This window comes from Episyrphus balteatus, chromosome 3 (assembly GCF_945859705.1).
Source record: "Episyrphus balteatus chromosome 3, idEpiBalt1.1, whole genome shotgun sequence".
Lineage (NCBI taxonomy): Eukaryota > Metazoa > Arthropoda > Insecta > Diptera > Syrphidae > Episyrphus > Episyrphus balteatus.
In genome coordinates, this window is record NC_079136.1 from 99,329,766 (window position 1) to 99,344,393 (window position 14,628).

Here is a 14,628-nt window from a genome sequence, read left to right on the forward strand (position 1 = left end):
ATTTCAACTTAAAGTTTCAGAAGCGCATTTACGGTTTGACCAGGCCAATGGAGACATTTAAAGAAAAAATCACTTTTTTATGATTTTTTCTTTTGTCATTAATTGTAGCTTTTGATTACATTATTTTTGATATAAAGCCTAATTTTTTAGCTCAAACCATTTTTAAAATATTCAAGATTTTGTTTTAAAAAGATAGCTCAAAATTAACCTTTAAAAATCCAAAAAAATGCGAAATTCAAAATTTTTTTTGTGGAAATTTGAAGTAACCTAGACTAAGACGAAATCCAAAAAATTTCAATTTGTAGCTCGATTAGTTTTTTTATTAGTCAATATTCCGCTAAAATAAGACTCAATTTCATACACCGAAACAAAAATTTTTTAATAACAGCTATCAAATTAACATTTTTCAGTGACAAATGTGGTCCAACATTTAAAACATCAATTTTGATATGATTATTATATCAATTTGACATTTTTTAATTTTAGGTATATAGTGAAAATTTCACTTTGACTTTTGACAATAAAAATATCATTTTGACATTTTTTTAATTTTAGGCGGATAGTGAAAATTTCACTTTGGCAATTAAAATATCAATGTTGACTAGATTTTACGTTTTAGTTTATTATGATTATGATGATATTACTTTCTTTTTCTTTTTTATTATTTTTATTTTTTAAGTATTTTCTTTCTTTTTTCTTTCAAATCAAACAAAACATTACTGAAAGTGATATTATTTTTTTTATTATAGAGGTGATATAATTGTTTTGTTATTTTCTCCAAAACTACATAAATATGTGAAGTAAAATCTTATTGCCGATCAAATTTTATCAGTGAATCATACATTTTACTTCGAAAAAACACAAAGCGCCTTTAAATTAGTACACATTAAGAGCTTTTTATTTAATATTTTTCAATAATTTGGAACGAGAAATTGATATGAAAAATTGATAATAAAATAAAAATTTTCAAAAATGTGATATTTAAATGTCATCCTGATAATAAAAATATTATTTTGATATTTTAATTATCATAAAACACATTTTATAGAGCATTTTTTGCTGATATTTATAAAATGTTAATTTGATATTTAAAAAATGTTAAATTGATATTGTTTTTTTTTTCGGTGTATGTAACGGTCAAAATTTTCAAAAAAGTTGAATTTTTAAATTTTTTTTCTTTTTAAGAAATTGTAGCTTTACAAAACAAAATTTGTTGCTCAAAATTTTGGACCTCCTCTCAGTCATTTTCTATTCCAATTTAAAGTTTAAAAAGGCACTTTTTATCATGTTTTTTTTTCTTCAACAGATAAATGAATGAAATTTATACTGTAGATAGATAATAGACAGGACTATATCTATGCAAAATTTTGCAAAAAAGGCTCTCGAAATATACCTAACCTATAGATTATATAAAAATAACAAAATGCGTTTTTAATGGACTTTAAGAACTAAAACAAAAAGGTAAAAAAGAATTATAAGTACTTAATCCGGTGATACAAAAAAACGAAATATATGAAATGTTTTTGTTATATTTTCCGATTTATTTAAAAAACTGAGAATTATTAAGTTTCTGGAGAAAATTGTTGAAATTGTGCCATTTACTTTGTTCTTTCTCCTATTTTGCCATGTTTTTTTTCGAAATTGAAGCGATTCAAAATTTCTTTTGTTAAGCAATGGAAACCTTGAAAGAATTCAAAACTTTGCATGTTTTGGTCTTCACTTTTTGTATGTCACCGTAGCACTTCCAATATTCAGTCAGAACTTAAATCGATCAAAAATTTCAGAACACAATTTTTTCGGAAGAACGCTTTTTTACTTACTTAAGGTGCCTAGAACCGTTAAGTGGCACCGAGCAACAAACCATTGTGGTTTTCCATACAGTTCTATTCTTAGCAAGCTGCCTCCACTTACAAAGTTGGTTGCGATGGCCTTTCACTTGCATGCGCCATCTTAGAAGTGGTATTTCTCAACTAACTTTGCAAGGTAAGTGTCCTTCCTGGTACAACCCGTACGTACAATTTGTTGGTATCTTAATCTTCTCCTCTCTCTCGTTAATTTTGGGTGTCCTTTTTTTAGGAGAACTTTGTTCTTGCAATCTTGAAATTGATGAAAATGTGTATCTATGCGTATAGACTTCATGTTCCGGGGTTTTTTTTCAAGATCTTACCTAATGTAAGAAATGTTTTGTGAACTTTTTTGCCAGCGACTCAATATTCAGCACCGATTTTTACCGACTTCCAAAAAGGTGGAGGTATTCAATTCGACTGTATTTTTTTTTTTTTTTTTTTTTTTTTTATGTTTGTTACCGCATAACTTTGGACTGAGTGAACCAATTTTGATAATTCTTTTAGTATTGGAAAGCTGGTGGCTGCAGTGTGGTCCCATTTCAATTTAGTTCACTTTTAGCCATAGGAACTATTTTAAAAACCATAAAACCCAGTTTTGATCCATGGAAGTCGGTTTTGTTTTTTTGCTAAAAATGATTATTGGTAGGAGACAAATGTTTTACTGGATTGGTTTAAGCAAGAAGTGCTCTTATGATTTTTTTATAAGATAGAAAAAGTCTGTTAACTTCGAAGCTATATTCCGTAGATGTTCTGTACATACCTATTGATGATGTTATTTTATTATTTTATACTTTGTTATGAAATTAATCACATAAGTTGCATCACTTTCGGTGGCACGTCACAGTCTTTCAGTTCTTTTCTTTTCATGGTTTTAGGTTTTCCCAACAGATCCAGACAATTCCCCCACATGTCTTTTTGGTCTGAAGACTTGCTATACTTTATTTTTTTATATTTTAAACTCGTATCTATTTCCGTTATTTTGTTTGCTCCAAGACTGTTATTTAAACAGTTTTCATTATTATATTTTAATTTTTTTTACTTTTTTTTTAAATCTTACGAATGCAAACAATGTAGTTCAAAACATATTTATTTTTGATCACATGGGTTTGAAATGTACAATGCAAACAATATTTTAGAGATTTGCAGAGTATAAAAGGACAGAAATTGGATCTGTTTCGACATAATCAGTTGATTTGACTACGAAGAACATGGCTGGAAAACTTACTTTAACTTTAGTACTTGTAGTGCTTATGGCAGTTATTGCTGCTTCTCAAGGACCTCCTGGACGTGGACCTCCTCAGGGTAGACCTCAGGGTAGACCTCAGGGTGGACCACCACAGGGCGGACCACCACAGGGTGGACCTCCACAGCGTGGACCACCACAGGGTGGACCACCACAGGGTGGACCACCACAGCGTGGACCACCACAGGGTGGACCTCAGGGTGGACCCGGTGGAGCACGAGGACCACCACCTCCCCCCGGACGTGGACCTGGTGGCCCCAATGGACCAAAACCTAAACCATCAACAACTGCAGCACCTGAGACAGCGACAGCAACATCAACTGCAGCTCCAGCAGTATCATCAACTGCAGCAGCTGAGGTTGTATCATCAACTGCAGCTCCAGCAGTATCATCAACTGCAGCAGCTGAGGTTGTATCATCAACTGCAGCTCCAGAAATAACATCAACATCAACTGCAGCTCCAGAAATAACATCAACATCAACTGAAGCTCCAGAAATAACTTCAACATCTGAAGCTCCAGCCACAAAATAAGTATCTACAACAATCTTGTAAAAAAATGATAAATACTTCTAAAAATTAAATACATAATTTGGATGATACTTTTCTTGAATAAAAAAAAATCTAGCAGAATTTAGAAATTTTTTGTTACTAAATTCCAACTCATTGATGAGGTTATTTTACAAAAATGCTACTAAGCAGTGTTGCCAGAGAGTTTTAGAGGCAAGGAGCCATATTAAAGAAATCTTGGAGCCAAAAATCGCCAATTTCAAAAATTGTTTTTAAAAACTTATATGTATTTTGTACCATTTTTAAAAATTTTTTTTCAATTTTTTTTTTTTTTTTAAACTTTAAATTAAATTATTTTATGATAATATAAACAAAAACTATAAGGTTTAATGGAATAAACGCATTTTTCCCATCATGATCAATAATATTTAGAATACTAGCTGTGTTTAATTTTCCTCGTGATCCAGATCAGATCATTGTATTTATTTGCGAAACAGTAAGAAAACAAAATCTTCCATTTGTTGTAAAATAAAACACAACTATTGCATGTTTCGTCATTGAATTGACTCAAATATCCATTTTATAAATAGGACTTTGTCATAATATACCTACTTTAGTTAAATCTAAATTTTCTTTTTGAAACATTAGATTCATTAAATTTGTTTCTTTGAGTATACGTCTCAAAAATATTAAGTACAAAAGATTTGATTCGTCTGATAGGTAACATATTGAATATACGACATAGTTCGAGTTGTAAAGCACCGTTCTTTTGTATGAGCCATTTCAAAATGTTTTGTTAGTTCACAGATCTTAAAATTTTTTTAAACTAAAAATCGGTGTTATAATTGATGAGCTCAAACATTTTTTTATAATAACTCGATGACGGGGATTGTGGAAAAGTGGAAACAAAATATATGAATAATAAGAAGAAAAGGAAAACGTAAACAAGAATTTGTTTTTGTTTTATGGACTTTATGAAATAATTTCAATTTGATGTTCTGTTTGTATTTGTAGTTGATGATTACCAACATTTGTATATTTTACAGTCACTGTAAACTATATTATTTTAGGGGAATTTGATTAAATTCGTGCACCCAAAAAGAATATTGCCCGTGGAATAATATGGAAGTATGTAAATTCTCAATTGCGCTATTCAGCAAGATGTCAGATTCTACTTCGAAGGTGTGATCATAATAAAATAAAAATAGATCAAGTTCTTTTATTATAAAAGTTAATTTTGAAAGAGCCAAAAATCGCCAAATTGAAAACTTAAGGAGCCAAATTTTGATAAATCGGAAATCAGAATTTGAAGGAGCCGGAGAAAACTTGAAGGAGCCGGTTTGGCTATAAATAGCCGGTCCTGGCAACACTGCTACTAAGTCGATTGGTGCATTTCTGAGAAAACGGCAACACTGGTCGGTTTTCATTTTTTTAAAATTTAACTCGAAAACTCGAATTTAAAATGGTTCAAAGAAATCCTTTGAAACATACAACTGTTATTTTTTTTTTATTAAGAAACGACAGAAGTGTACCTTCCTTTTCAAAAATTAGCAAGACTTTAAAATCGATAAAAAGTTAATAATTGATTAGTTTTAGATTTTTAAAGCAAACAGGATTGATTATACCTGTATATAAACTAAGTATGACAAAAAAAGGATTAATTGCATCCTGATGGCCTTGTGTGCAATTTTGTGTAAGTGTATTTTTTAAAATATGGATCGAATGGATAGACGGACAGCCATTAGACTTGGTCTATTGCAAAGAAGAACATGTATGTAATAAGAACTTTTTAACTGTATTCAATAGCCTAAATTAGCAGTTCTTGTTAAACCAACCATCAACGAAAAGTTTCGCTTGAAAAACGAAAATCATCTAAACGGGCCGGTTGACCGGTTCCCAGCTTAGTCTGAAATATGTCTTTCGGTTCCTCTTAGAAAAACAAAATACATATTAAATTTCGAGAAATTTGACTTTAATTAGAGCAATATTTTAAAAACTGTTTTTCATACAGAATAGCAGTTATTCTCAAAAACTTAAAAAATGCTTAAAAGCTTAAAAAACTCAACGTTGACATGATTTAAGTAGGACATGAACATTTTAAATACCTACTGTTGTTTTGTATTATATTCCGAAGTATGAACCTATAAAAGAAATGTAAGCACACGCTATTTTTTGTTTGTTTATTTTTCTAAGATAAAGAAATATAGTTCAGGTTTTATGTATAAGTTTCATTAAACTGTTTTAAGAAAATAGACATTTTTACTTTTTATCTGCGACTTCCTATATAGTTTAGTTATGTTGTTTAAAAACATGTTTACCTTGTAGGTATCACCTGTAAGTGTGTACCTAACAATGTTTATTTAATTAAAAAAAAAAAATATATACAAATGTGAACATAAAGTTTTGCAGAGTATAAAAGGGAGGAAATTTGAATGTTTTGACATAACGAGTTAACTGGTGACACGAACATGGCAGCAAAACTTACTTTAACTTTGGTGGTAGTAGTTCTAATGGCAGTGGTTGCTTCTTCGCAACGATCTGGTCCACCTAGTGGTGGTCCACCTCTCAAGTAGCACACTGGTGTATTAATTGGTGTAAATTCATTAGTTTTTGTGTAAAATTGAGAAATTTGAATAAAATGGTGTATTTATCAAAAAAGATGGTATACAAATTTTACCATCATCTTTTCTGTGCAAAATTTCAACATTTCTTTTAAGATTCCGTGCAAAAAATACGCCGATATTCAATTGTTTTTATAATACACCATTATTGGTGCATAAAATTATTAGCTTCTCAAATGAACCGAAACGGTATATTTTGTACACTCTCTTTGGTGTAGGAAGTACACCCTGTGGACATAAAATTCACCAGACTGCATAAGTGGGAGACGTCATATTTTTCCATGGCCGCTATTAAATAATGAAGACAGCGATTAATTATTTTACTATAATAGTACTATATTGGCCTAATTATCCCGCATTCTTACTTTTTTTTCGATTCGTTTATATTATAATAAGAGAACGCTTCTAAAAAAAATGTAAAAACAACAACAAAAATTATTATTTTTGAAAAACTGATTTTTAAAATCGAAAAAAAAAATCATTAATTCATTGAAATTTTTGAGGCGCTCGATTTTTAGACGGGGTAGTATCTAAAATCAGTAGATGGAATTCGTTTCGTTCTTAAATTAGGCACTCAAATTCATATTTAATCATTAGTTAATTGTATTGTGATAGAGAATAATTTATTTTCATTTATTTCATAAGAAATAGTGTACATTTTAATTCATCAAACTATTTAAGGTTAAAAAATAAACTTTGGTTCAAATTATAAATCAGAATAATTTAAATGGTGTATTTTATCCATAGATTTATTGTGTATTTTTCAATTTCAAAGGAATAATTTTTCACAAAAAACCAGTTCATTTTTTATACCACTAGCTCTATTTATATACCAAAATCGGTTTAATTTTTTAACCAGCGGAGTTTATTATATACGAGATAATGGTATATTTTTTATATTCAAAATGCATATCACGAAAGTGCAAAAAATACTCCAAATATTTTGGTGTATTTTAGACTTTTGTGCTACTTGAGCTAGTATCCCACAAGCTGGTGGTGGACCACCTGGTGTTCAACCACCGGGTGCGCCCGCAGGTCCACGACCTGGAGGTGCCCAATCAGGACCCCCAGGTTTGCAAAGTGGACCCGGTGGTCCCCCTGGATCTGGTAGTCCGCAACGTGGACCCGGTGGTACCCCTGTATCCGGTGGCCCTCTACGTGGAATCGGTGGTTCATCTCCACCTCCACCCAGGAAACCAAAAACTTCAACTGCAGCTCCTAAGACAACAACAACAACAACAACTGCAGCTCCTGATACAACAACATCAACAACAACTGCAGTTCCTGATACAACAACATCAACAACGACTGCCTCTCCATAAATTTTGATTGATAAGAAAAACTAGTAATACGAAACAATTGATTAATCACTCTGTTTTAAAATAAAAAAAATAAAATTTGTATCTAAAAATGTTTTGGATTTATTTGCTAACAAGTTGGCTCAAGAACAACATTAAACATTGAAATACATTACATACTTCCATAACTCGAACTTCCTTAATTCGAAGTCTCTATAAGTCGAAGTTTTTTTGAGCACTTTGCGTATAAAATAGTTTATAGATATTTTCATTTCTTTATGTCGAAGTTTCTCTAACTCGAATTTTTCTTCTTCCATTTTGAGAGTTCGACTTCGACTTATAGAAATTCCACTGTGTTTAAATTTATAAGTAAGTGCCTTTCAAGTATCGTCAGATAGTTTAATATACGTAACAAATTTTGTTGGTGCTTCTTGTCGGAAAATGGGCAAATATTGTTAAAAAATTAGTGGTGTCAAATTTGACGATCAAATTTTAGTACCATTTTAATCAAAATCGTTTTTGGGAAATTAAACATTTCTAAAAGTGGTATATGAAAAGTACCGTTCTTTTTCGTCCAACAAAATTACTGTGAGAGGCAGCGCACTGCTCGTCGTTTATACGATTTCGTTGTGCTATTTTTGTATATTTATTTTCGTGCCGGATCAGCAGCGACCTAGGCTTAAAGAAAAAAAAAAAAATTGAGGGGAAAACGGGAGTGATTTTGATGTTTATTTCGTGATAACTGCGGTTCAATCACTCCCATAGTGCAAGGAGGGTAGCTTCTATACTTTGAAAGTATCAATCTAGAGTAGGGAGAGTGCTTCGTGTGCTTCCTACCGAAAGCTTACACCCGTACGCCGCCCCTGCGCCGTACCACTTAACACCTTTTCAGAAACTTATGTATCTCAATTGACATAAGGTATTGAGAGAAGATTTTTGTCAAACGTTACTACTTACAGATGCCGCTGAACAAAACTATTTTGAAAGGATATTCCAGACAGATGAAGCACTGTTTCCACATTTAGCATTATAGGAATACTACCAATCCACACAACAATAAACAAAATAGATCATAAAAACCGTAATCCGACCCCGGTTTTTGAAATTCACTATTAATTTAGATTTATACATGGAGTTCCTACGAGACCTTTTGTACGATTTGATGAACAACGTTCCCTTGGCCATGGCAGATAATTGAAAAAAACCAGCAAGATGGTGCTCCAGTACACTACATTTTAACAGTAAGAAACCGGCTAAAAGATGACCGTTGCATCGGATAGATTTTTAAGCATAAGGACATAAACAAAAAATACCAAGACTGGAAACTTTCGTACGTCTTTCCTCCCAAAACCCTTTTGTGAACTGTGTTGTCTGTGAATACATGTGAAAGCCACCACGTTGGTAAATGACGTTAACACGCACACATTTTTAGATTCACGACATTCACTACACATCGGACACGAACACAACGATAGGTTCACGACATTCACCACACCTCGCAGCTTGTAGGCAAACGTCAGTTGACCGCCGAGTTTCCAGTCTTGGTATTTTTTGTTTATGCATAAGGATACACGAAGAATTGTGTTTACGTAGTGGAAATAGTATCTTTGGAACAACTAAACGAAGGTATTTAAGTCGCTTGAGTCAAGTTTTAGGAAAATTTTGACAAGCATTATTAATAGCATCCTAGGTCCTACCCTGTATTTACTATACACAAGGGATATCCCAGTTGGGAATCACACCATAATGGCTACTTTTGCAGATGATACCGCAATTTTGGTACCCGACAAATGTGTCTCTAGGGGAGCAGTAAAGCTGCAATATGCCGTCGACACAGTCAGAGATTGGACCGAAAAATGGCGTATCAAACTCAATGAAACAAAATCTTCACATATAAACTTTACAAATAAAAAGATAAACAATATTCCAATATTCATTAATAATCAAGCTGTACCTTACGCCAATACGGCCAAATACCTTGGAATGACTTTGGATGCAAAGCTAAAGTGGAAAGAGCACATCAAAAAGAAAAGAGAAGAACTAAACTTGAAATATAGAAAAATGTACTGGTTACTTGGTAACAACTCTGATTTATCAACCCAAAACAAAATAATGCTGTATGTATAATCAAGTACCTACTAAAGCCTGTTTGGACCTATGGTATCCAATTATGGGGCTGTACAAAGAAAACAAATACCGAAATCATCCAAAAATTCCAAAACAAAGTCCTTCGTGGAATAATTAATGCACCTTGGTACATAAGAAATAGCGATCTACATCGTGACTTACAAATAGAAACGGTTAGGAAGTTGTTAAAAAATACGCTGTATCCCATAATCAGAGACTGCAATGTCATACCAATTCTGAAATGGTGTCCGTCTTGAATACCAGAAACCATGTTCGGAGATTAAGAAGAACCAAGCCTCATGAGCTTATGGTCTAAAAAAACATGGGAAAGTATTAAAAGTTTAAACTTCCCCCAAAGTGATTTTACAAAGTTAAGAAAGAAAAATCTGATGTCGATCTCTCAAGATTGGTCCTGATAAAGAGGTGGTTTTAGTGGTTAAGAGTCCCACACTACTTGGTGTCGAATACTGCCAAGTGTCTTTTGAAGATTTCCTCCCGTCAAAAAAAAAAAAAAAAAAAAAGTTGGCTATTAAAAAGAAATTTGTTCTCTGCCCGGATTCATTGTCGTTTAAAAAAACTGCACTAAAAAAAAAAAAAACAACCGGAAAAATTTCGAAAATTTTTTTTTCCATATTCAATCGTATAAAAGTTCCGCTTAAAAAACGTTTTCATCGTAAGATCTCAAAATTAAAAAGTTCATGTCATGAGTATGGACGCCTTATTTCACCCTCTATAGCAGGTTATTTTTCAAAGTCGCCAAAATTCTCCTTTTCCCCTTCTTTTAAAGTGAAAGTGCAGGCGAGGAAATGATGGTTGATCAGTTCGAAAATTTATGTTAATGGATGTGAATGTGACACATAAAACCCAAAAAATTATTTTTTATAAAAAGATGAAATCTTTTGGAAAAGAAGTAAAATATGGATAAGCGAAAAACGTGTTAAAAACAATAGGACAAATTCATAGTCATTTTTAGACCCCAGTTTATCTTAGACTAGGGTTTATCCAATTTTATTTGATTGAATAGAATAAACTCCTACTCCAGTCTTTATAAGAAGCTGCTTAGGCAGTGTCTATGAACATGGCGCAATGCTACGCTAAAAAAATTGTGGTCATACAAATAAAGAATCAAAAAGTCTATTTTAAATTCTTTACGTGAGTAAATAATATAGTGATGGAAACAAGAGGGCTTGGAACTAGTACCGAAACACCCTGTGAATAAAGTCCAATACCTGTTAGGTTAGGTTAGGTTAGGTTAGGTTAGGTTAGGTTAGGTTAGGTTAGGTTAGGTTAGGTTAGGTTAGGTTAGGTTAGGTTAGGTTAGGTTAGGTTAGGTTAGGTTAGGTTAGGTTAGGTTAGGTTAGGTTAGGTTAGGTTAGGTTAGGTTAGGTTAGGTTAGGTTAGGTTAGGTTAGGTTAGGTTAGGTTAGGTTAGGTTAGGTTAGGTTAGGTTAGGTTAGGTTAGGTTAGGTTAGGTTAGGTTAGGTTAGGTCAGGTTAGGTTAGGTTAGGTTAGGTTAGGTTAGGTTAGGTTAGGTTAGGTTAGGTTAGGTTAGGTTAGGTTAGGTTAGGTTAGGTTAGGTTAGGTTAGGTTAGGTTAGGTTAGGTTAGGTTAGGTTAGGTTAGGTTGAACGGGGTGATAATCCGACAAGACTTGTTTTACTGCTTTCTGCTAAACTAAGGCATTCGCAAAGGAAGTGGTATGAGCCCCCTTCTGCCTCTTCGTCTTGACATCCTTTAAATAAGTCTGATGAGACAATACCCATTCTACTCATGTGTCATGTGGGTTCCCATTGAGTTGCGTCCTGTAAGGATACCGACCAAAAGGGACACTTAAGGCCTGCTTAGCTTAAGTATGGTTTCAGTTTTGTTCTTAAAAAGGATCGGCCACAGATTTCTTGAAACTTGACAGGTTTCAAGAGTTGACCATCTGTCATTTGCAGAGTTTAAAAAGCTTTGCTTTAGTCTGCTTTTTTCGTGCTCCATTGGCATAAGTACCCATACCTGCCCTTTCATTCCCCTGTATATCACGATGTCTTGGGACCCATCGAAGGTTAACTGTGTTCGTTGTGCTAAGGGACCTGAGAATATTTCGACACTGGTCAACTAGTAGTTTCAACTTTGTAAAAAAAAAAAAAAATATATACCAATACCTGTGGAATTCGGTAAAACTATTGCAGTTGGTATGATAACCAAGAACAAAAAGAGTTTATTCGAATATCTCAGGTGAAAAGGTGTTTTTTTTTCGAGAGAAATGAAAAGTGTGATTTTATAACTTAATTTTTGTTTCTCAAGAACAATGTTCGCATACGCATACCAATCTAATAGCATGTTTTAAATAAACTCAAAGAATAATATTTAGCAATTTCCATAAACGCCAAAATTTTTGCTGACACGCATTAAAGTCTAAGAATGTTCTGTTCTCTGTACCTTGTAATCCAAAGTACCTATAAAGTAAACACACAAATTATTTTTCTGTTGGTTTTTCCAAAAACAAAAACAATTTAAACAGCTTTAAGCATAATATTGAAATATATACCTTATGTGAATACTGATCAGAGTATAAAAGGGATGCATGTGGAATTCTTTCGACATAACCAGTTTACTTTGAAACGATCAACATGAAAGTTACATTTATTTTAATTTTGGCACTAATAGTATTAATGGCTGTTTTTGCGTCCTCGGAACCAGCAAAAGGTAGTCCATCTCGGCGACCAAGAACTACTCGCCGGACAGGTGGCCCAAAGGGACGCGGTAGTCCCAGACCAAAATCATCAACATCGACTGCTGCTCCTGCTTCCTGAACTAACATAATAATAACATCAACTACTGCCGCGCAGTATCCCGATAAGTCTCTGTAAGAATAATAATTATTTTGATGAATAAAAAAACTTGTTAACGCAACAATCGATTAATGACTTTGTGTTAATATAGAGAACAATATGTTTTTTTTTTCATTTATGTAGCTAGTAGGTTTATAAAAAAGTATTTTGGGTGTGTTTTCTTTCAAAAAGGGCTAAGAACTTCCAAAAATTGTTTAGTATTAGATTTTTAAATATCTAGCCTTAAAGCGGGTGAAAATTTACACTTAAAAACATTTTTTGGTTTAATACAGCTATGCATAGGCGGATCCAGGGGGGGGGGGGCACGGGGGCACGTGCCCCCCCCCCCCCCAGAACTTAAAGTTCATACTTAAAGGAAATCAAACTATAAGAGTTTTAAAAATATATGAATAATAACAGAAAGAACTTGAGTGAAACTCTTGTCTATTTCTGGCTGAAAATGCGAATTTTGTTGATTGTTGCATTCCTTTCCCATGAAAAGCTCCACCTCACAAATAAATAAACGGCTATTTGTTGGGTACACACGAATTTTTTTTTTCGATTTAAAAAAAAGTGAATTTTCAAAGTGATTTTGGTGAAAAATTTTGATATGGACATCGAATGACATTGAATGATATAAAAAAAATAATTGTATATGCAACTCTATTTTTTCATACAGAGGGGTCAAAAAATTTGCACTTTTTTCGTTGTTTTTTTTTTAACATTAGTGTTTTTAAAATAGCGGAACACGTCACAAAATTGCATAAACTATATATTATAGAACTGCTGGATATGTAGAACAAACTTGCATTTCAGAAGTTTGCCCAAGTTTGCACCCCGAAAATAAAGACCCCTTGAAAAAAACTCCTCAAAAGCGACCCTTACTTATAGATTTTTATAAATATTATTTTATTGAGAAAATTTCTCCAGGTATACCTCTAAAAATATGTAAAAAAAAATAGTGTTCCAAATTTCAAAAAAATCGGTGCAGTAGTTTTGAAGTTATGAGGAGGACCGGCGTTGAAAACATTAGTTGTGGGGATAACGATTTAAAGTTTTGAACTCTGGACTAAAAGACTAAAACGTTCCTAAGGGAAGTATTAAAATACTCATAACTTGGTCAATTTGACTCCAAGAGACCTACAATTTGAACACAATATTCTTGAGGTATAAAACAATTTAACCCCTTGTAGCCCCATGTGACATTTCTGTAACAAACCGAAAAAGATTGCATAAAAGCTCTACAAACTATTTTTTTTTTCTTTTGAAGCTTCTAATATTATAATCTTTAAGTATTGCTTTATCGAAATAGTACTTCAAATTTCTAATAAATAGCACCAATAGTTTTTAATTGACAGTTAATGTTGAAAGTTGGGCTTTTTTTGAAAATAAGCAAATTTGTGTAAAAACTACGAAATTCAGAAAAAAAATAGTTTTTGTTAGTAAACCCCACGGGGTTTTATTTTTGGATTTTAGGAAAGTGCCTAAAAATTAATATTAGATAGTTTTTTGCCTGAATTATTGCATTTTTATATAAAAATAAATTATTTAAACTTTGTTTTTACTCCCAAAATATCGAAATAACTAAGTAAATAATGACTTTATTGAATTTTTAAAAAATACGTGTTTTATTAAAGATAAAGGCCAATCGATTGACTTATTAATTTTTAAATTTACGACATTGGGTTACTAAAGGTTAATGCAAATAAAAAAAAACAAAACTGGGTTTCCCGGCAAAAAAGTATGATTCAGTTTTTTTTGTTATTCTTAGGAACTTTAATATTTATTAGAATGAAGTCTTTAGTATTTGACTAAAAACTACTAGGTCATTAACTAATGGTATAATTATGTCCATAATATTGCAAAATTTTATACAAAATCAATTAAAAAACGTAAACATTATTTTTTCAAAATTTCATCTTTAAAACTTAATTTCTCAAAAACTATTTGGTGAAACAACTTAAGTCAAAAAATTAAATAAATAATTGTACGTGCATTTTCTGATTTTTTATATTTTTTTCTTCCGGCTAATCCAGGAGTAAGAGGGTTAGCACTTAAGTGGCTTTTACTGTAACAAGAAAATGAAAATTTTTCCTTCCGAATAAGTTTTTGGTCATTTGGTACCTATTTGATGTGGGAAATGTGCCTAAATATTTTTGGCCAGGTT

The 14,628-nt window shown here is 32.3% G+C and overlaps 2 protein-coding genes across 2 annotated transcripts; both read left to right on the forward strand.

The window, feature by feature from the left end:
• Nucleotides 1–3,055: 3,055 nt before the first annotated feature.
• On the forward strand, nt 3,056–3,622 carry LOC129915162 (proline-rich protein HaeIII subfamily 1-like). Its single transcript, XM_055994631.1, has one exon. It carries the CDS (start codon nt 3,056–3,058, stop codon nt 3,620–3,622), a length of 567 nt encoding a protein of 188 aa, XP_055850606.1.
• A 2,444-nt stretch (nt 3,623–6,066) lies between these two features.
• On the forward strand, nt 6,067–7,541 carry LOC129915163 (basic salivary proline-rich protein 1-like). The gene is made up of 2 exons (XM_055994632.1): nt 6,067–6,167; nt 7,199–7,541. Exons 1-2 carry the CDS (start codon nt 6,067–6,069, stop codon nt 7,539–7,541), a joined length of 444 nt encoding a protein of 147 aa, XP_055850607.1.
• The last annotated feature ends 7,087 nt before the right edge of the window (nt 7,542–14,628 follow it).

Coding starts and splice junctions, on each gene's coding strand:
- LOC129915162 (XM_055994631.1), top strand. CDS start 3,056: ATGGCTGGAAAACTTACTTTAACTTTAGTACTTGTAGTGCTTATGGCA.
- LOC129915163 (XM_055994632.1), top strand. CDS start 6,067: ATGGCAGCAAAACTTACTTTAACTTTGGTGGTAGTAGTTCTAATGGCA. Junction 6,168..7,198: donor AGTGGTGGTCCACCTCTCAA/GTAGCACACTGG, acceptor TACTTGAGCTAG/TATCCCACAAGCTGGTGGTG.